Here is a 23,238-nt window from a genome sequence, read left to right on the forward strand (position 1 = left end):
GAGGTGGAGCTCGACATTGATCGTCCAATACTTGGTAAGAGCATTTTGCAAGCAATTTTTAAATTTGAGATTCGAATGCTTTGTCAATATGGTCTCCTATGTCTCGGTCCTGGCACACACATGTGTATGTGTATGGATGCCAGTGGAGCATAGCTGCGTTTGACAAGCTTCAAGGAATCAAGGAACGAAGCTACTCTCAAGTGAAGCTATGGATTCCATCGTCTACGACAAATTTGTTTGCAATGCTGTTTTCATGATCATGGATGCACTTGAACAGTTTGGCATGTGAATGCCCGTGAGGCTTGTAACAGTTTTCCTTGATAATAAATTCTATTACAAGGGGGGTCGGCCCTTTCCGGCCCTAGTGCAGTGTGCAAAAATAAAATTCAGTTTCTTACTCTATTGTGTTGCGCCATTTAAAATTGTTTAATTATGTTAATAGCTTAAGTGTTTGCCAAGATTGTGCTCAACCCCGACCGGGGGACTCTCATTGGTATCAGAGCCTAGGATCTTCCTCCTTTCTGTGTGGAAGACGGTCCTAATCTAGCTTACACTAGCTGTTAGCATTCTTAAGCATTATGGCGAGCCAAACAGGTACTTCACGGGATGTAAATCCAAGGAAGAGCACATATGTGAAGCCAAGAGGAGACAATGTGCATGATGATACTCAAATGCATGAACAATACACTGCTGAAAATGTTTTTCTTGGGTCACAGGATGGTATTGCACATGCCGGACAGCCATCTTATGTTAGAAGGGAAGAAAATGCAACTCATGTATATATGGGACAGCCATCCCGTGGTAAGGAGAAGGCTATACAGAGTGATGCACATGATGCTATGCAGGCTGAAATTGCAGACCTCAAAAGGCAATTATGTATGATGCAAAAACAACTCAAGGATATGCATGAAGACTCACAGTCAAGGCATGTATCTCGTGTGTCAAAGCATTCTCCTTTTGTGAATGATGCATTGGAAAATGTTGCCATGGAATTGGGGGTTCAACCAAGAGATATGGCTGTCTCTTACCTCATGGGACAAGCTGATGTAGTTACTCGAAAGGAAGGAGGGCTTAGGTTTAAAAAGCCTCCTCTTTTGAATCAACATGCAGCTGAAACATCAAAGCTTAAATCTATTGTGCGACAGGAAAGAGAAGAGGCGTCTGCTACCTCTCATCATGCCTCTACCGCACATGTTTCTCCTCCCCACAGGTCATCTATTAAAGCTCATGAAAGTCTTCTCAAGGAACCGACTCATAAATCAGCCCCTCCTCATGATGGAATTGAGCGATATGTTCCTACTAATGAAGCAAATAAGCAACCAATCGAGAGAGATGAAGAGGAAACGCATCAACATAAGAAGAAGAAGACTAAAGAGTTTACTGCAGGTGACAAAACAGTTAAGTTTGAGTATTTTCATGGAGAATATGATTCTACCAAAGCTCTATCTTTTATCTCCCAATTTGAAATTGCTTTTCATGAGGGAGAATTTTCAGAATCATCAAAACTCAGACATGTGGGCATGTACATGAAAGGCACTGCTGCTCATTGGTGGTTGGCCGAGATGCTTTCCGGCAACACCATTTCTACATGGGCTGAATTCAAACAAAAGTTTTATGATCAATTTTTGCCTCCAAATTTTACTCAGGATATATGCAGGAAGTGGGACAGGTTGGAGCAAAAAGAAGGGCAGTCCATTACCTCTTACGTCTCCAAATTTTGGGAGGTATTAATGGAAGTGTTACCCTTCATGACTGTTACTGAAGAAGAAAAGAAGAGGAAATTTGAGTCAGGATTGCAACCCATCTTCCAAAGAGGACTACAAATCTATCCAAACCAAACTCTTCGTCAACTCATAAACTCGGTCTTGGCTTCCGAAGAGCTTAATGTCAAATGGGTGCAATCTAGAATTGACCAAAGCTTGGGCAAGGGTAAGGAGAAAGCTGGTTTTAATGTGCAAAAGGGTGGACAGCCCTTTAGAAGAGATTTCAAAGCCATGCACAAAGCTGAAAATTCAGATTTGAAGGATGTAAAGCCCCCTCAAAGAGCTGAAAATGCAAAAGAAAAGAAACCGTGGTAGAAAAAGGGTGTTTATGGCTTGACTCCTCAACAAAGGGTACAATACATTCGTGAAGGCAAATGCTTTAAATGCGGTAGTAAAGATCACATCTCTCCACAATGCCCTAACAAGAATAAGAAGCCAGAAGAGCCTAAAGTGCATGTCAACATGGTATATGATGTACAGGGCAACACGGGACATGCAAACATGCATAGAATGGTATGCAAAGCATGGGGACAACTAAAAGACCAGCCAGCTTTATTCATGTTTGATGACTGCTCCACTGACAACTTCATCTCCACTGATATGGCTGCTGCCTTGGGGATTGAAGTAGGTGACATGGGACCCGAAATTCATGCATGTTCAGCTTTTCTGGAAAAAGATGTGAAGGTTACACCCCTTATTGGAAAGCTGCGAATGCATATCCAAGGATACCTCGACCACGAGAACTTTCTCGTTGCCCCTCTTAGTGGATGTGATGTATTACTGGGAAAACCTTGGCATGCACGCCTTGAGCCTACCAAGAATTACAAGACCAACAAAATCACTTTTATGTATAAAGGTATAGAGCATCATTTAGATGCAGGTGTGTCGGGTGATACTATCCCCGTTGTATCTCATATACAAATCAATAAAGCAATGAAAAAGAGTGTTTCTTCGTACTTGGTTTTTGTACGTGATAATGTGGAACACAGTAATGTACATGTGGACACTCTTACTAAAGAGGCTGAAATTTTTAAGCGAATTCGGGGATTGTTTTGCTGACTCTTTACCTAATGTAATGCCTCCTTCACGGCCAGAAGATCACTGCATTGAATTAGTTCCAGGGAATTCACCTCCAAATAGGCCAGCATATCGTGTTAGTGCTTGCCAACAAGAAGAGATTATGAAACAAGTGGGTGAACTACTTGAGAAAGGCTTGGTGCGGCCTAGTTCTTCGCCATTTTGTTCACCCGTTCTTCTTGTACAAAAGAAAGACGGTTCATTCCGTATGTGTGTGGATTACAGGGCATTAAATAAGATTACCATCAAGAATCAGTTTCCCATACCGAGGATTGATGATATCTTGGACAAGCTGGATGGATCATCTTGTTTTAGTCGCATTGATCTTAAAAGCGGCTATCATCAAGTGCGAGTGATGCCACAGGATGTACATAAGACAGCATTTCGCACTTCTTTTGGTCTCTATGAGTATTTGGTTATGCCATTCGGTCTTACAAATGCCCCGGCTACTTTCAATCGCATGATGGACCGAATTTTCAGAAACCATAGAACTTTTACAGGTGTGTTCTTTGATGACATTCTTGTATTCTCCAAGAATGAGGAGGATCACAAAAAGCACTTAAGAGTGGTCTTTGAAGAACTAAGGCAGCATAAGCTTATGATCAACGCCAAAAAGAGTGAATTTTTCCTTTCAGAGATTCACTACTTGGGACACATAGTATCAAAGGATGGTGTACGAATGGATCCTGCAAAGATCCAAACCATCAAAGATTGGCCAGAACTTAAATCTATTCATGAAGTCCGAAGCTTTCTTGGTCTATGTTCATATTACAGGAGATTTATCTTTCACTTTGCAATGATTGCTTCGCCATTGCATGAACTCACCAAGAAACGTCCTATGTTTAAATGGACAGAGGTTGAGATTAATGCTTTCAATAAGCTCAAAAATGCCATTATCACAGGGCCAGTCTTAATCATTCCAGACTTGCAAAAGCCATTTGTGGTAGAATGTGATGCTTGTGGCAATTGCATTGGAGCCGTCTTAAATCAAGAAGGACATGCCATTGCATTTGAAAGCAGGAGATTGCAAAATGCTGAACTTACTCTTGATGTTTATCAGAAGGAATTATTGGCCGTCATTCATGCTCTCACAGTATGGAAACATTACTTATTGGGAGCTGAATTTGTTGTCAAAACTGATCACCAAAGTTTGCGGTACTTTCTTACGCAAACTAAACTCTCTGAGAAACAAATGAGAATGGCCAATTTTCTCTCAATGTTTCATTTTCAGATTTTGCATACTCCTGGCAAGAAAAATGTGGTAGCAGATGCATTGTCCAGAAAACCATATGTGGCTGCAATTTCGGTTGCTTCTCATCAAGACTTGTCTACTATGCGAGAAATGTACCATTTGGATGCTGATTTTTCAGATTTATGGGCTGATTTAATGACTGGTCATACACATGCTTCTTATGTGGTCAAAGATGGTTATATCATGAAGGATAACTGCTTATGTGTGGTTTCAAACATGAGACAAAAAGTTTTGGATGAATGTCATGCACCACCTTATGCAGGGCATAGAGGGATACTCCCTACTACTCAAATGATTGAGAGATACTTCTTTTGGCCAGGTATGAGGAAAGATATAGAAGCCTATGTACGTGCATGTGTCACCTGCCAAAAGGTAAAATTTGATAGGCAAAAGACTCCTGGTTTGCTTCAGCCTTTGCCTATTCCGGACCAGCCATGGGAAAGCATTGCAATAGATTTTATTATGGATTTGCCCCGCACCCCAAATGGCAATGATGCAATATGGACAATTGTGGACAGGTTTAGTAAACAAGCACATTTTCTACCTGTCAAAAAGACCATAAAACCAGAACATATGGTCAAAATTTTTGTCTCACAGGTATTTAAACACCATGGTATGCCCAAATCAATTGTGGGAGACAGGGATCCCCGAACAACAAGCCTCTTTTGGAGAGCTCTTTTTGATAACATGGGCACAAAGCTGAATTTTTCTTCAGCTTATCATCCTCAAACGGATGGACAAAGTGAAGCTGCAAATTCAGCTGTGTTGGATTTGCTTAAATGCTATGTGACAGATCAGAAATCTTCTTGGGAAAAGTATCTACCGCTTGTAGAATTTGCATACAATAATACGGTACATGCTTCTACAGGCAAGGCCCCATTTGAGATCATTTATGGCAAAGTGGTATTGCCACCTATCTTACGCACAAAAGATGAGATATTTGCTGCTGATGACTTTGTCAGGGACCTTGATATTGCCTTTTCACAAGTTCGGACAGCCATTGCACGCTCTCAAGCAAAGCATAAGAAAGCTGCCGACAAGCATAGAAGGCAATTGGACATTAAAGAGAATGACTTGGTATTGCTAAAATTTGAGAAAGCTAGACTCAGGAAGAGGTCTGGCAAGGAGAGAGCATGCCCAAAACTCTCTACCAGGTATTATGGACCCTTCAAGGTGATCAAGAAGATCAATGATGTGGCTTTTCGACTTGCTTTACCGGATCATTGGAAGATTCATAATGCATTCCATGTGAGCCTCTTGCGCAAATATGTGGGACCGGAACCTTTGGAACCGGTTATGGAAGATCCACCAGAGGTGGAAGAGCTGGAAGAGGTATTGCAGCCAGAGCAAATTGTGTTTCATAAGGAGCGAAAGTTTGCAGGTGGCAAACTCCAGAGGCGCTACCTTGTGAAATTCAAGAACTATTCTCCTATGGATGCAAAATGGATGGATGAAACATACTTCCAGGAGTATCCGCAGCTCCTTCAAGCATATTTGGAAGCATTTCAGTTGCGGTCAACTGTTTAGAAGCAGGGGAGGATGTCACTATTTGGGCATTCTCTGCGCTTCAGGCCTATGGACGAGTTCTGTAGGATGGACTGGCATCTTATGGTTGGGGACTTATGTCTACACCGAGAGCCAGTAGGCTGGATATATGGGTTGGGATTGTGTATCTGCGCCCAAATCCAGAGTGTGGTACCACGGACTACAAGCTAAATGAATAGGGAGACTGTTCAATGCATCCTTGCATAACATGTTTGCAAGTTAAAAATCCTGTCTTTGCATGAACTATTTGATTGCATGCAAGATTTGTTTGTGTAGTTCACATGTAGGGGACGCCCTCTTGTGAACCGTGCGAGTGAAACTGTATTCTGACCTCGTTTGTGGGCTGTAGACAGGTGGTAAGTACACCACTTTACTTTTTTTATGAGTTAAAGCAATGTATTCTTTGTTTTGCAGGTCCACACTTTAATAAGTGTGTCCGCCCAAGTTATAAGTGAGATTGGGCGTCCACACTTCATTAAAGCTCGGGCGGACAAACTATAAGTAAGAATAGACTAGAATTTCCTTCCGGTCGGCTAGGCGAGTGTCCAGGCACCCTTCCCACTAAATTTGTGTGGAAAAGGGATGGTTATGGACTGGGTGGCAGTATGAGGACCTGCCACCATGCTATTACTCATTTTGAAAATTACCTCTCTCTACACTCTCTCTCTAGAAATAGGCGCCCCCCTTCAAGAGAGCCTATTTTTGTTATTCTCTCTAACTTTTTGCTTGGTGAGAGTGCTGATTTTCATTCCCTCTTGCTCCCAACTCCAATGGAAAGCTTGAAGATTCTTCCTTTCACAGTTAAGCCTCCAGTTGCTCACCTTTTCACTCTATCTCTCTCTTCTAAATGAATATGGAGTCTCCTAACCATTCTACCGCCCCCAAATTCTGCTGAAACCCTAATTTTCAGAAACCCTAATTCTGCAGAAATCCTAATTTCAGAAACCCTAATTTTGGAGGAAACCATACCAAGCTGTGCCCCTTACTCATAGGCATCTAAAGAGCCCAAAATGCCCAATTTTGGACTCATATAACCTGCTTAAAACCCTAAAAATCAGAAACCCTAATTTCAGCCGGAAGTGGAAAACGGTCACATTCAAGCTGTAGTTCGTCCACACGGAGGTGGAGCTCGACATTGATCGTCCAATACTTGGTAAGAGCATTTTGCAAGCAATTTTTAAATTTGAGATTCGAATGCTTTGTCAATATGGTCTCCTATGTCTCGGTCCTGGCACACACATGTGTATGTGTATGGATGCCAGTGGAGCATAGCTGCGTTTGACAAGCTTCAAGGAATCAAGGAACGAAGCTACTCTCAAGTGAAGCTATGGATTCCATCGTCTACGACAAATTTGTTTGCAATGCTGTTTTCATGATCATGGATGCACTTGAACAGTTTGGCATGTGAATGCCCGTGAGGCTTGTAACAGTTTTCCTTGATAATAAATTCTATTACAAGGGGGGTCGGCCCTTTCCGGCCCTAGTGCAGTGTGCAAAAATAAAATTCAGTTTCTTACTCTATTGTGTTGCGCCATTTAAAATTGTTTAATTATGTTAATAGCTTAAGTGTTTGCCAAGATTTTGCTCAACCCCGACCGGGGGACTCTCACAATTGCGCCTCAAGGTTATGATTGAAAGTCATGCTCCACCGTATGCAGGTCATAGAGGTATTGACGCCACGGTAAAAGCAATGGAGACTTTCTTTTATTGGCCAACCTTGAGACGAGATGTTGATGCCTTTGTTAGGCAATGCATCGTATGTCAGAAGGTAAAGTTTGACTGTCAAAAGACACCAGGGTTACTACAGCCTTTATCTATTCCCGATAGACCATGGGAGAGCATTGCCATGGATTTTATATTTGATCTGCCACGGACACAAACGGGCAATGATGGCATTTGGACTATCATATGCAGATTCAGTAAGCAGGCTCATTTCATTCCCGTGCGTAAGACGATCAAAGTTGATCATATGGTGAAGTTGTTCATGGCGAACATCTTTAAGTATCATAGCTTGCCTACGTCTATCATTAGTGACCGTGATCCACGGATGACAAGTTTGTTCTGGAGAGGGTTGTTTGACAACATGCGTACAACTCTCAAGTTCTCATCTTCATTTCATCCACAAACAGATGGTCAATCAGAAGAGGCTAACTCTACAGTGTTAGATCTTCTTAAGTGTAAAGTGTCAGAGCACAAGCAACAATGGGAAAAGTATCTTCCTTTGGTGGAGTTTGCATATAACAACACTGTCCATACCTCGACGGGCAAGGCGCCTTTTGAGATTGTGGAAGGGGGGAAGAAGGTACCACCCATTTTGCACACAAAGGATAAGATTTTTGAGGCTGATCAATATGTGGAGAATATGGATGAAGCTTATCGGAGAGTTAAGTTGGCACTCCAGAAAACTCAGCAAAAGCAAAAGAAAGCAGCAGACTGTCACAGACGTGCTTTAGAGTTTGCATTGGGTGATTGGGTTCTTTTGCGATTTGAAAAGGCTAGGCTCAAGAAGATGAAGGGTAAAGAGCGCTTATTCCCTAAGTTGAGCATGCGCTATTATGGGCCTTTTCAGGTATTGGAAAAGATTGGTGAGGTGGCCTATCGCTTGAAGCTACCAGATCACTGGAGGATTCACAATGCATTTCACGTGAGTCTCCTTAGACCTTTCCGTGGGGATGTGCCTGAGGATGTATCAGATGAGGCTCAGCCGGAAGTTGAGGAACTTGATGAGGTTCTTATTCCAGAGCAAATACTGGCACATAAGGAAAGAAAGGTACGAGGTAAAGTTTCCCGTCGCTATCTTGTGAAGTTCAAGAACTATTCACCGATGGATGCGAAGTGGATGGAGGAAGGTGACTTAACAGATTCACCTCAGGTTTTGCAGCTTTATCTCGATGCCTTTGAGTTGGAGCCGACTCTTGTTTTGGCTCATTCAGGTTCAGCAGAGCATGGGTCTGGAGCATGGCCTGATGCTCAAGAGGGGGGTAGCACCTCCACTCCCTTGATACAGACAGGCTCAGATGACATCTAGAGGTCGCTTGGTGCAGTTTTTGTCTCACCCGAAGGTACTGATGGTTGACAGTACATCTGTTTATGGGACTTCTATGATATATGTGTACTAGTCACATTGGATGTTGTGGTTGTGTATGGTTCACAGTGGTATACAACTTGGACTCTTACTACGCCATTGGTTTGCAGTGAATGATGTTACATGTGCTTGGCTTAGAGAGATTGGGACGCTGATCTTGCCATATTGTATATTTCACTTTGGCTATTTTGCTGTATCACCAGAATGCAATCGAGGACGCTTGCCATTTTTCAAGAGGGGGGTATGTCATGACCCTGTGAAAATGGAACAGCACAAGTGTGGGCATGGTGGTTGCTGAGCAAAATAAATATTAAATGATTCATATTTGTGGTGCCTGGACAAAGGAAATGATGTGTGGACATCCTCAGGTGTGAAGGGGGACCAAGAACATTAACATTTTTAATGTTTCTAACCTTGGGGTGGCCCCTAGGCCTTAGTGGCTCCTAGGAAACTTTAATAAACATTAAAGTTGGGCCCTAGGATATTTTTGGAGAGAGAGAACTCCACTTTTGGAGTTACACGTTTCTCTCTCTCTCTCTCTCTCTCTCTCTCTCTCTCTCTCTCTCTCTCTCTCTCGCTTTTGGGGAGGCGTGCAAACTACGTGCAGGTTTCATGCGTGGATGCAAAGAGAAGAAGGTCGACTGCATACGGTTGCTGCTGGGATTTTTGGCTGCGCACAGAGCCCGTACAGACAGGCCGTACAGTCCACGTGTAGGTTGCCCGTACAGTTGGCTGCTGCTAGTACAGGGTACGGCTGCTGCAGATTCAGGCGATGCAGGCTGGGACTGAAGGCAGGTACAGTCCACGTGGTAGCTGTACGACTGTAGGTATAGGTGTACGGACAGAACAGGTTCAGGCGGCGCTGATTTAGGCTGCGTTGACAGAAACATACAGCAGGCGGCTGTTGTGCAGGTACTGACCAGTACGGTACAGGTGGCTGCAGAGACTGTACATACAGGCACAGTGGGGATTTACTGACCTGTACGGACAGGTACAGTTGGTTTCAGTTCTGTTCTAGACCTGAACAATAGTGGGCGGTGTATCTCCAGTTGCAAGCAGTGCTGTACCAAAGCTTATTTGGTGCATTAGTCAAGTGGTTGCAGGAAGGCGAGTACAGACTGGTACGATTGGTCTCACGAGTGCAGAACCACGTGCTGATTTGGTAAGCTCTGAACTTGTCCATCTTTCTTTCTTTCCATTGGCTTATGTCTGCTGTAGAGTTGTGTTATCTGGCCCCTTGTGAGAGGAGGGGTATGGCAGATTGAAAGGGTGGAAATAGAGATTGGACAGTGGATGTATGTTTGTGCTGAGTTGTGGAACCATGTTCATGGGATATGCCAGATGTGTGCTCAAGGCTGCCCTGCTGAATGGTCTTGGCTGATCAGAGGGAAACACAGAGTGTTGCTTTTGTGGGACAGAGATCTGTGTGTGAATCCTCTGTGCTAAGAGGTCTTGTGGGCTGCCAGATTGGACATACAGGTGTATTCTCCTGGCTGGCTTTGTTGTATTGAGCTTTACATCTTTTTGAATTTGAATAAAGAAATACCGAAAGGGGCGCCAAGCTTTGGGGCCAACAGGTGTCGTTCTCATTTCAGTTTTGGGGCACTCTAGCTCCAATTAAATTTGTTTTTATATTTGGACGACAAGTGGAAGGGTGACTGCTTTTGGTTTCTACCAGAGGCTGGTTTCACTGTCCTGAGTATCGGGGGCAGGAACTGTATCAATCCTACAGTGAAAGAGCTGGAGGGCTTGCCCACCTGCGGCCTCCTCGTAGAGAGGAGCAGGCCGGTCTCAGTCCCGCAGGCTACTGTCCCCCAAGTGAGACTACGTGGCGTGGACCACACTGACGTGTATAAGCGAAGGATCCTTTGCCAAACATGTGTTTTGGGATAGTCCCAAAGGCCGCTGTGGGGTGGCTGCATCGCACGCACCGTGCTGGCCGTCCTCCGATGGCCAACCCGAGGCTGCGGTGGGCTTATTGCCACAGGAAGAGTGTGACCTTTCTAGGCCGATAACTATCCCACAACCACTTCCAAAAATCTCCTAGGAATCAAGAAGAGATGCCCTTGGATGCCTAGTGGGCTGCCGTTGCCGGAGTGCCATCAATCTCATGGATCTGGATCCTGCGACCCAACCTTGCCGGGTAATGAAAAAAGGGGGTGGTCGGGAGCGTGCCACTCCCACTCGCCTGGATCCCCGTGAACACGAGTTAGAGGCTGGCTCTCCCAGAGCCAAAGGTACCAGGAACTGTTGTGTTCCACCTTGGTTGGAGGAGGGTCTATGTGCTACTGGTGATCATGAAAGCCAAGAATTTGCGGCTGCTATCCTAGTCCTTCATGAGTGAAAAAAAATAGTACTATATACTTGAGCTGTTTTTGGCATGCCTTTTTTTAAAAAGGCAAAATGTTGAGAGAAGCCATGTTCAGTCGGCAGTGTTGAGTCGAGTTGGTAGTTCATGGTTCAATCCCAGCTTGCTGCAGCCAATGGACACCTCCTCATGTGGGGGTTGTATTCTGCCCACAGGTGGGTGTAGGACTCTCTGTTCTCCCTAACCCTCCAAAGTAGGGATCAAGACCGGAGAGTAGCAGAAATTCCAACTGATTAGTAGGATCTCAACTTGGGGGAAAAAAAGGAAAGCCTTGTAGAGGGCCCTTTACACCATGCCAGAGAGTGATCTGATGGCAGGTCCACGGCACATGAATTTTGAAGATACCAGCAAAAGGTTAATGTCCAGGCCAGAGTGTATATATTGGATAAAGCGTGGGCCAGGTGGACAGCAAGTTTGGTAGGTAAGCAGCAACGAGGCTGTTGGCAGTCTGCCAGCTGGCAGAGGTAAACATGCACCCATTCGAATGGACCAGTCCAAGCCTGTTTGTGGTTATTTGCGAGTTCTTGAGTCCCTGATCAGCTTATTTTGTTGGAATGGTAGGCAATTCGGTGGACCTGAGGATAAATGTAAGGCAATGAGGTAAAAAATGCCCTATTCTACTGACTGCCAACCCCCCTATATCCTGAGTGGCTGGTTGGCCATCCCACTATCTTTTGCAATCTTAAAAGCCCTTTCTGGGTGGCCAAGGCCCAAACCTTACTGGCCTGTTGCTGAGCCCTGCTGTCAATCACTGAATCTGCTCATGGCTGCTCAGATTTCCTACTCAATGTGTTCCGTGTTTGGCACGCCTTTGGATCTTGGATGTTCCTTAACATTCTTGCACCTTATTTATAAATATGTGCATGCATCTTGGATGTTCCTTCACAGGCTTGCGCCTAGTTCAAATGAATTTGCATTCAGATCGTCTTTACAAGTATGGCCTTCATCCATAGGGCTTATGTGTTCAAAAGTTTCATTGCAGTCAAGGCACATGCATACATGTGTTTTTGTGCTCTTTGATTTTTTAAAAGAAATATTGTCCGTATGCTTTCAATTTTTTTAAAGAAAATAAAAAACAGGCATTTATTTCAGTGAAGTGATTGCTGTATGTTAGTGGTGCTGTAACATGCATGCGGTTTTGTAAGTACTGGCCTTGTCTGCCCTATGCATTGCAATAACCATTGCATGCTAGAAGTGTATCAAAAACGTGCACCATCATCTCAGCGTCAATTTTTTTCATTATTAGGGACCTGCAAAAGGCAACCGATAACTTTACAATCAAATTGGGAGAGGGAGCTTTTGGTCCTGTTTACAAGGCAGTAATGCCAGATGGTGGCACTTTTGCGGTCAAGGTGCTTTCCTCACAATCTAAGCAAGGCGAGAGAGAATTTTTGAATGAGGTATGCTGATTACCATTTTCAGGCAAGGATAAATATAATTTTGAATATGATTAATGCACTGTTTTTAAAGCAATAATGACGTGAACAGCATGTAAAAGGAGAATAAATAGGCACCTTCCCCTCCTTGTTCAATCATCAAACATTCAGCCTTCTATATCAGCAGTCGAGCAGCTTGACAAAGCCTACCCATGCGTTTAAAGGCAGAATCAACACGAGACAGCCAGTGTTTGGGAAACGGCCATGGTTTTCATCAACTTGGGGCTTTTCCTCTTGATTGTTGATCATTTGTTACTTTCAGAGATCTGTTGTACTTTTTCGTGCTGTATAATTGGGTTTGGATTCTTGGAATTATTACAAGATAACCGTAAATTACTATTGCATGATTGTGTTTGTGCAACTCTTGTGTTAGTCATCTTTCTTTATTAGCACCAGCAGGTCTCCACCACACCACAACATCTGTGCTGCCCTGTGGGAGTGTCGATCACCTCTTAACACTGAATTCTGAATTGCAGAGTTTAGGGTTGAAAGAAATATACAATGAACATATTGGGTCCCAATCCACCCTCTCAAGGGCCCCCACCTCATAGGTGTATTTGCTTTAGTAAGTTCCAATTAGACATTGATTAGGACAGACACACTTTCCGGATTTCCCGGAATGTGTTCAAAGCCCTAGTGAGTGACGATTAAGTGTGAGCCAAGAATCTCGAACTTTCCTCTCATAAGCGACTTGCAGGCTAAACGAGAAATACGGAAAGGCGCACCACGTGCGATGATTTATATCCAGATTGCTTAGAAAGTACTAGGCTCTTCATGAAAAGTTCTAGAAGATTTTTCTTCGGGACAATCACCCTCCCTATCTCCCCCCCGTCTAGACTGAAGAACCACAAGATAGACCTCCTCCCAGGCTCAGATCCCCCGAGCAAGTTTCCATACCGCGTGTCCAAGGCAATGGAATCGTAGTTGGACTGGCAACTCCAAGAACTGTTGTGCAATCTAGCTTCATACGTCCTAGTGTGTCGCCATTTGCAACCGCGATCTTGTTCGTCAAGAGAAAAGATGGTTCTTCGTGATTGTGTGTCGATTATCGTGCACTCAATATGCCTTGCCATAGGATCCTATTAGCGAGAGGGTCACGAATGATCACAGAGTCCTCCATAAATTCCACCTTAGTGCCCAATTTGCAAATCTCATGTACAGAAAGGAGATGGATTCCTAAATCTGGCACATATAGCACTCTCAAGGTGTACTTCCCTCCATTACCATTCGGAATGAGGGGCATTGTCTCTTCGCCAAGAATGGGGACATTAGAGTTATCTCCAATGGTAACTCTGCGCGACGTAGCTGCAACTCATCAAGCCCATCCTTGCGATAAGTCATGTGTTGTGTGTGTGGCACCACTGTCCAAAATCCACTGAGGAGAGTTGGAAAAAGAAGGAAAATCCTACTCCACCATTGGATGGGTAGTATTGGACTTGAGATCAATTAGGGTGACGAAAGCCGACTCCTCCACAACTCTGGTGGATGAGCTCGCCCCTTTGTCCTTTGACTTCCCTTCCAAGTCCTGCATGTGACTTCGGCATTGTTGCCATAAGTGCCCTTGTTTGGAGTAGTAATCACAAACCTTCTGGATGCCAGAAGAATTAGGAGCTGAAGATCCCTTCGGCTTAGCATCCTTAGAGTCCTTGGAGTCCTGAGGTGCCCCATCTTTGCTTTGTTAGGCTACCCCCCTCTCTGTCCAATGAAAGCTTGGTTACCTTTCTTTGAAGAAGAATCCTTGAATCTGCTCTCCTGATCAAGAACTATAGGCACCAACTCATTCCAGGTAATGGTCTCCGTCCGTCCTGAGGTAAGAAATGAAGAATAGAAGCTCTCATATTTTGGGAGCAATTGAGCAAGTAGCCAGATGGCCATATTCTCGTCGGAAATCTCCTTCCTGCACCTAGAAATTTGAGATCGCAATGACTCGCAATGACTCCAGTTTGTTGATGTGATCCCGCATGGAAGTAGAATCAGTGGGGGTGAAATTTGAAGCTCCAAGGAAACTGTCTTCATGGGTGTCTTTTGGTTGTAAATGTCGAAGAGTCTCTTCTAGGCAACATGTGCATGGGTATCCCGTTTGATGTGAGCGATGACTGAGGGTTGAGAGTCAGAGTTTAGAAGGATGAATGACTGAGCACATGCATGAAGCCGATCCCATCGAGCAGCTTCGTGTGTAAGGGCATCCCTCATATCCTCATCCTCTACGGCGTCCGAGTTAGGGCAGAGGACTGGTCGAGTGATGAACTCCAAAAGATCGTATGACTGCTTCCACCATGGCTTTCCAGATGTCGTAGTTTGTGCCATCCAACTTGGCATCCAAAGGAAAAATTGGAAGAGTGGGTATCTGAACCGCCCGAGGTTGAATAAGTGCCATTATGTAGCCCCTCTGAAAAACGCAGACACCAAAACAGCCGAAGAGCTGCTCTTTGCACTTGTAGGGAGGGTGCGCGGGATAGAAAGTGATGGAGACGAGAAAAAAACGTAAAAAATGCAGATCTGCCCCTCCGGAGAAGAAAATGCTAGTGTGAAACATTGGGCAGCTACCAAGTTTGTGTGAAAACTGTTAGCAGTCATCTCTTGTCTGTATATTTACACCAGGGCCTCTGTTGTGGGTGTGCTCGCCCGATTTAGGTGTTTTCTCATTTTTCCCCACTCTCCATATTTTTTCCCCATTTTATTGTGTTGTGGGAGGCTGTCCCGTGGCTCTTGGCTGATCCAGGTGTGGTGGCCGACTGCTTCTGCTGCTTCCCGCCCCTCTCTGTAGCTGGCCGACTGATGTTGCAGCAGTCGGGTGACCATCAGAGTGCTGTCGGCTGCCTTTTATGCTGGCCGACTGGATCGTACGAGCCATATAAAATGGCCCCTAGCCCCCACACACATTATATTCAGTCTCTAGGATTTTCTTGTGTATATACTAGAGTTATACGCTTCTCTCTCTCCCTCTCTATTGCTGTGTTTTTCTGCAGTGCACTTGCTCTTGTGTTTTCAGATCTTGTCTTCATCTCCGCTGCATATTCTGACATGGTATCAGAGCTCTAGGCTCTTGGAAGATCTTGGGAATTGTGTGAGCAAGAGGGGGGCTGTTTTGTTGCTGATTGGTGGACTATTTTGGACCGTACGAGAAGAGGAGAAGTTTCCCTATTGTTTCCCCATTTTATTCTGGTGTGGGAGGCTGTCCTGTGGTTCTTGGCTGATCCAGGTGTGGTGGCCGACTGCTTCTGTTGCTCCCCGCCCCTCTCTGTAGCTGGCCAACTTGGTCTGTATGCTGGCCGACTGATGTTGTAGCAGTCGGGTCACCATCAGAGTGCTGTCGGCTGCCTTTTATGCTGGCCGATTGGATCATAGGGGCCATGTAAAATGGCCCCTCGCCCTCGCCCCCACACACATTATATTCAGTCTCCGGGATTTTCTTGTGTATATAGCAGAGTTATACGCTTCTCTCTCTCCCTCTCTATTGCTGTGTTTTTCTGCAGTGCACTTGCTCTTGTGTTTTCAGATCTCGTCTTCATCTCCGCTGCATATTCTGACAAAACGCAGAAAAAATCAGCACCAATCAGCGATTCCAGGTCTAGACGCCTCTGGGCTCTTGTACCATGTCAGAGGGCAGCGGAAAGATGTAGACGAATGACAAAAATGCTGAAGCTCCAAGAGAGAGAGAGAGAGAGAGAGAGAGAGAGAGAGAGAGAGAGAACAGCAAAACGCTGATGCACTAATCCTCAAGAAAAGATGGATACAACCAGTCCATAGGTGAGGAGTGGACTGTATAGGCAAAGGGCTGAAGGTGCTCACCAAATGACCAAAAGCAATGATGAAAAGTGAGGGGGGAAGGCCAGCATATATATACTCTCCAGTGTCCACATAAGCTGGCCGACTCCCTCATGAATGCTACACGACCTGAAAATAGGCATAAATGCCATAAATAGGGTGGCCAGCCCACATTAGAGGCCTAGAAAAATAGGGGAGTGCCCGAGCATGGGAAGGGCCTCCATAGACACCAGAATAGCCACCAATAGGAGATGATATATGCTAACACTTGGACCTTGTGAACTTCAAAGGATGTCAAGTAATAGATTATAGCTTTGGTCATGTGCCATCGCGTCGTAGGTATGCACAAGAATACACGACTATTCAATGGGCAATGGAGACAAGACCTACGATACACCTTGAGGGTCCTTAAGCACAGGTGCCTCATTCTAATGGAGCTGCTAATTACCCCAATATATGGGGCACTCCCTAGAAGTATACACCACCTTATGAAGATGCCTTGTGGCAGACAATCATAATGCCTTTGGTGCAACTGAATAGGTATAAGCAAGGAAGACAGGTTTCATGCCACCAACATGCAGGGCCAAAGCTACATCAGACAAGGCTCTTTCGCATGGCAATCAAGAGAGTATCAAGAATACCCTCAGAAGCAGTTGACCCTCAGTTTGGAGCAGCAACTTATTACCTTCACTATATCTGGCACATCTCAAGAGTGGTGCGCGCCTTGCTACCTGTGTGTGTTTGTGCTGGCTCTTCAAGTGTAGAAATTATGATAAGCCATAGTATTCAAGCTTTTTTGTGTGTTTTTAACTTGTGTGTGTATATTTTACATTGACCAAGTCTTTGGGTTCATGTTAGGTGGTGCTGTTAGGGAGGCTACATCACAGGAACTTGGTCAATCTTGTCGGGTTTTGTGCTGAAAAAGGTCATCGTATACTAATATACGAGTTCATGAGTAATGGCAGCCTGGCAGAACTGCTTTATGGTAAGTTTAGGTGAGCAGACTCCTGCATATGATAAAAGCTCAAAATGCCAACTTTCTCTAGTTCTTTCATGAGGACTGTAGAGGTGATGTGAGACTGTATTGCGATTCAGGTGATGGTCGAGAAACATTGTCTTGGGACTGCAGAGTCCAAATAGCTCAAGATGTTGCAAGAGGGATTGAGTATCTTCATGAAGGGGTATGCTGAAGACTTCCTTGGGTCTCTTCTGCCTGTGGCAGAACTTCCATTGCCATTGCTAGACAAAAGACCAAGAATCTGAACGATTGCATAGACAAAGATGCTCAGCTCTGGACATGGATTATGTTGCTTCAATATAAGGTTCCTAAAGCTTTGGGTTTTTTACACATTTTTGATGTAAGTACTGCTATATTGCAGGCAACACCACCTGTGATACATCGAGACATAAAGTCTGCAAACATACTATTGGATGCCTCTATGAAAGCAAGGGTATGCGATCAATTAGACTCCTGTCTTTGGTCTTCTCTGGTGTCTTTTGCCAATATACGAATGAGTTAGGCTCGGTACAGATATTCCCTCGCCCACCGTAGGCACAGATTTGAATGGGTAAGACTGCCTGTTCATCATTCATACAGGCCACTGATGGGCAGTTTGATATCTGTAACCGGCCTCACTCTAGCTTTTACAAAATGGGTGCTGTAGTGTGTGCTGCTTTCTCTGAAGCTCCCCTAATGAGTATGGAAAATTTAGAAGAGTTGATGTGATCCCACTGTTGATTTTGCTGCTCTCAGGTGGCGGATTTTGGTCTATCCAAGGAAGTCAGTACAGATTATCCAAATTCTGGTGTGAGGGGAACATTTGGCTACGTTGACCCTGAGTACATCTCCACAAACCAGTTCACTGTTAAAAGTGATGTCTACAGTTTTGGGATTTTGCTGTTTGAGCTGATAACAGCCAGGAATCCACAGAAAGGCCTTATGGACTATGTTGGGCTGGTAAGGCTGTCCTTTCCCCATTAGTGGTGCATTCTAATGGGGGCTAATGCATGTGATTGCTAACTTCTTGAAGCTGAGTGCTGTTCAGGCTTTGCTGAGTGTTGAGGATGAGGAGGGCTGGGAGGAGATTCTGGATGATAGGATCAGTGGAAAGGTAAATTCAGCAGAGCTTAGGGCTTTAGCCACCCTTGCAAAGCAGTGTGTGAGCCCCAGTTCACGCAATCGGCCAAGAATGAGAGAGGTTTCCCAGCAGCTTTTGCGGCTGGGAGTCCGGAGGAATAGCAGCCGCAATGATAGAAACAGAGTATCAGCTAATGATACAGTGCAAGCTGTCAGGGTTGCCGAGCTTCAACGAGCTGAGTTGAGCCGCCTTGCCAGCATACCGGAACGGTTAGAAGTGTGACCAGAATTGTGCTTAGGTCAGAAGCTGGATCCCATCTTTGTGTGGCCTGTTGATGGGATAGGTCTGGACCTGGCCCTTTGTGTCGTGTAATTTATGAAGGCAGCTCAACAGCACCTGGCTAATGCAGGGCCCAGTCCTGGGGAGCTTCATATTTCTTCCCTGTTGCTGTCCAACAAGTTGCCAAGGGAGAAAAAGGGTTCTGTAAATTAATCCAAACGGCAGAACCAGTTTTGAGAAGTTTTTCTTGTGAAATGTACCAGTAGCCCAGAATTTGAGAGGATGGAGCATTTTAACCAGAAAAATCTGGTTTTTATGGCTTCCGTCTTATCATAACAATTTGATCTTTTTGAAATCCCAAAGAATCGAAGTGAAGCTTTGTGCTTGCGTGGAGTGACTGATGTCAAGCTTTTTAAGGGCCATGTTGCTTGCAACAAGGATAAAAGCCACTAATATGAACTCAAATGCCATATGGTTTTCCCCAACAAGTGTGTGAAGGATTGAAGTTTAGGACTTGAACTTGTTGCATTGACTCCGACTTTACAATCTCTCTCTCTCTCTCTCTCTCGTCATGGTTCATCAAGATCAAATATGTTTAGGCCTCTAATCTACTGGAGCTACGTCACCCCAATACGAACTCTCCACAAGCCCACTTATGAGATTCAGAGTAGCAGTGTCTAGATAGATTTCCTTGATCCACGTGATGGGGCATCCTTTCACAAGGCAGAGGCTAGATCGATGCACCAGACCAAGTCAGATGGCAATATCCTCAACAGGTCATTATAGACAGATCACAGTAGCTCCAGAGATTGAGGCATCCCTGTCCACTGGTGCTATGATTTTGAGAACTCTAGATCAGGGACACCCTCTTCCACAGGATATGGGCAGATAGTACATATTTGGTAGATGAGGATGACACATGACTCCCTTATCTGTTTTGGGGGCTTTTTATACATGTAGAGCTGATGCAATATTTGGCATATCAGTTTTGCTTCAGTGTGTCTAGGATGAAAATCAGAACTCATCAAAGACCTAATCATCTAAAAAGTCCACATTGAGACTCTACAACATCACAATTGTGCACATGCATGTGTCCATTACCTCCACCTTTTTTCCTCCCCTTTAACATGTCACTAAAACAATTTTCTCTCGTTTGTGTATTTAATATTTATAGGTTTTCTTTTGGGGTAGTTTTTACGGTCTATTATAATTGGCAAGTAAATGAGGCTTTTGTGATGCATTAAAAAAAAAACAAACAAGGATGTTTTGTGATGCATTGGGCTCATCACTGTGAAACATTGGCATTTGTCTTAGAAAGTCTCTCAAGAACGGAGGTGTCTGCCGTGTCTTTCTCTAATTGTGGACAACCAACATGATTGTCCTTATTCCTAAAATCACAGAATTATTGCGTTGAGATGGTTGGACACCAGGATGATTGTGATGAGAGAGCTTTTAGACCAAAACAACTCCACATTGGATTATCTTTCTACTCTTGGGGCCATTGATTAGTAGACATTGGCAATTAGAGCCTAAAGGAGAGATGGTTGGACCAAGATCTAAGGTCCTACACTAGGATGATTGTGATGAGAGAGCTTTTAGTCCCAAACAACTCCACATTGGATTATCTTTCTACTCTTAGGGCCATCAATTAATTGATTAGTAGACATTGGCAATTAGAAGCTTAAAGGAGAGGAGCCAATAATTTGGGTCACTATGATAGCATACAATCAAGTTAGTAAAAGAGTGTACGTAACAAAGGGATTCTTAAGGGACCGTATACAACACTATAGGTGTGTAACTAGAGCACCCACTATTTCCTAGACTCTTTGGAGGGAGTATGCACAAGATGTAAGGGTGGTTCTCATTCTTTTTTATGCGGCTAATGTGGTAATTTTTTATCCCATGCTCTAGAAAGGTTGCAACTTTGTTTAGATCCATTGTAAAAGGTTTTCCAAAATTATTATCTTAACATTAACATGGGCTAGTCTAAGGGTATGATCTTCTCTCTTTTTAAAGTAGGTAGTGATTGCTTAAATCATAAGGCATCATAAGAGATGTTTGAATAATAAGGGTTTAGTGGATGTCTTCACTAGATAAAAACACAAAATGTATAACATTTAAAGGTGAAAAGAATGAAATGTATTACAAGAAATAATCGATAAGTTGAAACAAGGGTCTAGAGGTAGAAACACATAGAAGTTTTACAATAAGCATTATTCTTGGGGATTTGGACAATCATTGTGTTGAGGAAGACTTGGGGTAGAAATCATTACATGAAATAATGGATATTGTATTATCACTAGCATAATCACATGGCATTAACCAAGAAAAAAACACTTTAATGCTTTAAAAATAACAAATTTTAACACTTGAAGTGACCACATTTTAAAGGAGATTACATTAACAATACTCTTGAAGTCTTTTTAGAAATCAATGCTTTAGTCTTATCTTTAGCTTGGGCTAGCTCATGTTTGTAAGGCTTCTCCTAGTAAATGAAACAATTCAAACCTATGGAATTTAAGTTTGGACATGGATGCCATTTTTATTAAGACCAATTGGCTTGTGGTTGTTTTCATAAGATCCTTCGCTTCCATGACACAATTTAATTGGTGCATCTATGTTAGGACACCAATGACTTTACAAGAATTTCCCTATGTTGTGAAGCTCATTCAATGATTAGAGATGCATTGGAAGCATCACTTATTTAATGAGCAATATTAAGGGTCTCTCCTTGGAAGCATCACTTATTTAATGAGAAATATTAAGGGCCTCTCCTTGTCCGCGTTCTCTTCTCTTATCTTGGACTCTTTTTTGTCCATAGGTTTCAACGTGTGTGTGTGTGTGTGTGTGTGTGTGTGTGTGTGTGTGTGTGTGTGTGTGTGTTGGGGGGGTGTGAGACCATATTTCTAACATATTCATATTGTTAGTCTTTACAAAACTTATGCTTTAGCTATATTAACACAAAGTTGTGAGGTAGAGATTTTAAGCCCATGACAAAAAGAAGGGGTTTGAGCATTTTAATTTGGTCCTACCTTTTTATAAATACACCAAAATATTAGAAATTCCAAGGGTGGAGCCAATTAGGCTATGTAACTTGGCATCCATCATCAATTTTCAACTTGCATTTTATGCAAAACACACAAAGTTAAGGTTGCATGCAATCAACAAAACTATGGAGCTAGCGTTAACCCTATGGAAGTCCTTGTTTTACCATGGCCTTTGTACCATTGAACTTCTTAATGTGCTCCTTGATCTCAAGCATCTGCTTAATGGCCAAGGTTCATTTGTCTTTAGGTTATTTTGACCATATACCTAATACCTATATAATATAAACCAAATACCTATACACAACACACTATCAATTATATTTCTTTCTAACTCCTCCATAATTTTGTGTTACCTCTCTACCATCCATGCATTCATCCAATATGTAAGTTGGTCTTCTTGATTAAAAGGGTCTTCAAGTTAACTTGGCATGCATTTTTAGATTCCTTAAAGGCCACATGGATAATTGCAAGGAATGAAAAACCACATGGATAATTGCAAGAATAGAAGCAACAATAAGCAAAAGAAGGAACCTCAACTTTCATTAGAGAGAGAGAGAGAGAGAGAGAGAGAGAGAGAGAGAGAGAGATTGTATCAAACAAGTCTATGAGATTGAAAATAAGCATGTATGATCCATGAATAACTGAATGTCAAAAACATGAAAACAAAATATCTACCAAATAAAAAATATGCCAAAAACATGAAAACAAAATATCTACCAAATAAAAAAGACAATGAAAAATTGTCTTCCTCCTCCTAAATGGTGTACACTGTAACAATGTTTCCCTCCAATGGTGGTACATCTCTATGGTGTGTGAGGTCTTGGCTAGCGAGAGGAGGGTCTAAATCTCTATTGTGTGCGATGTCTTGGCTAGTGAGTGGAGGGTCTAAATCTCTATGGTGTGTGAGGTCTTGGCTAGTGAGTGGAGGATCTAAATCTCTAGAGGCACAAACATCAGACATTCTAAAGAGATTGTGCCCTTTTTCTAGTGACTCCCCAAGTGCGTGAGGATGTCTTGGCTAGTGAGTGGAGGGTTGGGTAGGGACATCATATAATCTAGAGAGATTATGCCCACTTTCTAGTGGCTCCCCAAGTGTGTGGTGAAGGGTCATGAGCTTAACTATGATGTTTATACCCTTTGGCAAGCTTGGGTGGTGGTGTCACAAATACGGAAGCATGTACACAGAAAACCTTATCCCATACATAACATCATGGCATCATACATAGCATCACATCATCATCATCATCATACTTTGACACCACAGAAACAACAATATGAAAATCTGCACAAAGACACAACACTAGGGATGAAGTTGGGCCAGCCCCCCCCTGAGGTATCTTTATTACCAGAGTATTCGAGTACAAGAGAATGGGTGCCAGAGAGTAAACAACCACACTCTAGTACGTGATTACACCCTCTAGTATAGTGATGCTGTCCCGAATAACCAACCATGAAAACCTTGGCTCTGGCCACCCAAAGGTTCCACCCTTAGAGTCACAGGCTTCATGTAGGTTCAGAGACTGTTTACTTTCAATTTTGT

General features: G+C 43.5%; 1 protein-coding gene across 1 annotated transcript in view; it reads left to right on the plus strand.

The window, feature by feature from the left end:
* Positions 1–19,136, plus strand: part of LOC147613042 (calcium/calmodulin-regulated receptor-like kinase 1) — a 55,737-nt gene extending 36,601 nt beyond the window's left edge. The window contains exons 3-8 of the mRNA XM_086782336.1: positions 12,337–12,490; positions 17,153–17,279; positions 17,390–17,475; positions 17,674–17,745; positions 18,048–18,251; positions 18,340–19,136. Of these exons, the coding sequence (XP_086638462.1) occupies positions 12,337–12,490; positions 17,153–17,279; positions 17,390–17,475; positions 17,674–17,745; positions 18,048–18,251; positions 18,340–18,654 (958 nt within the window). The 3' untranslated portion in view covers positions 18,655–19,136. The remainder of the gene's footprint in view (positions 1–12,336; positions 12,491–17,152; positions 17,280–17,389; positions 17,476–17,673; positions 17,746–18,047; positions 18,252–18,339) is intronic.
* Positions 19,137–23,238: the final 4,102 nt, after the last annotated feature.

This window comes from Cibotium barometz, chromosome 44 (assembly GCF_041138505.1).
Source record: "Cibotium barometz isolate CiBa-2024 chromosome 44, ASM4113850v1, whole genome shotgun sequence".
Taxonomy (NCBI): domain Eukaryota; kingdom Viridiplantae; phylum Streptophyta; class Polypodiopsida; order Cyatheales; family Cibotiaceae; genus Cibotium; species Cibotium barometz.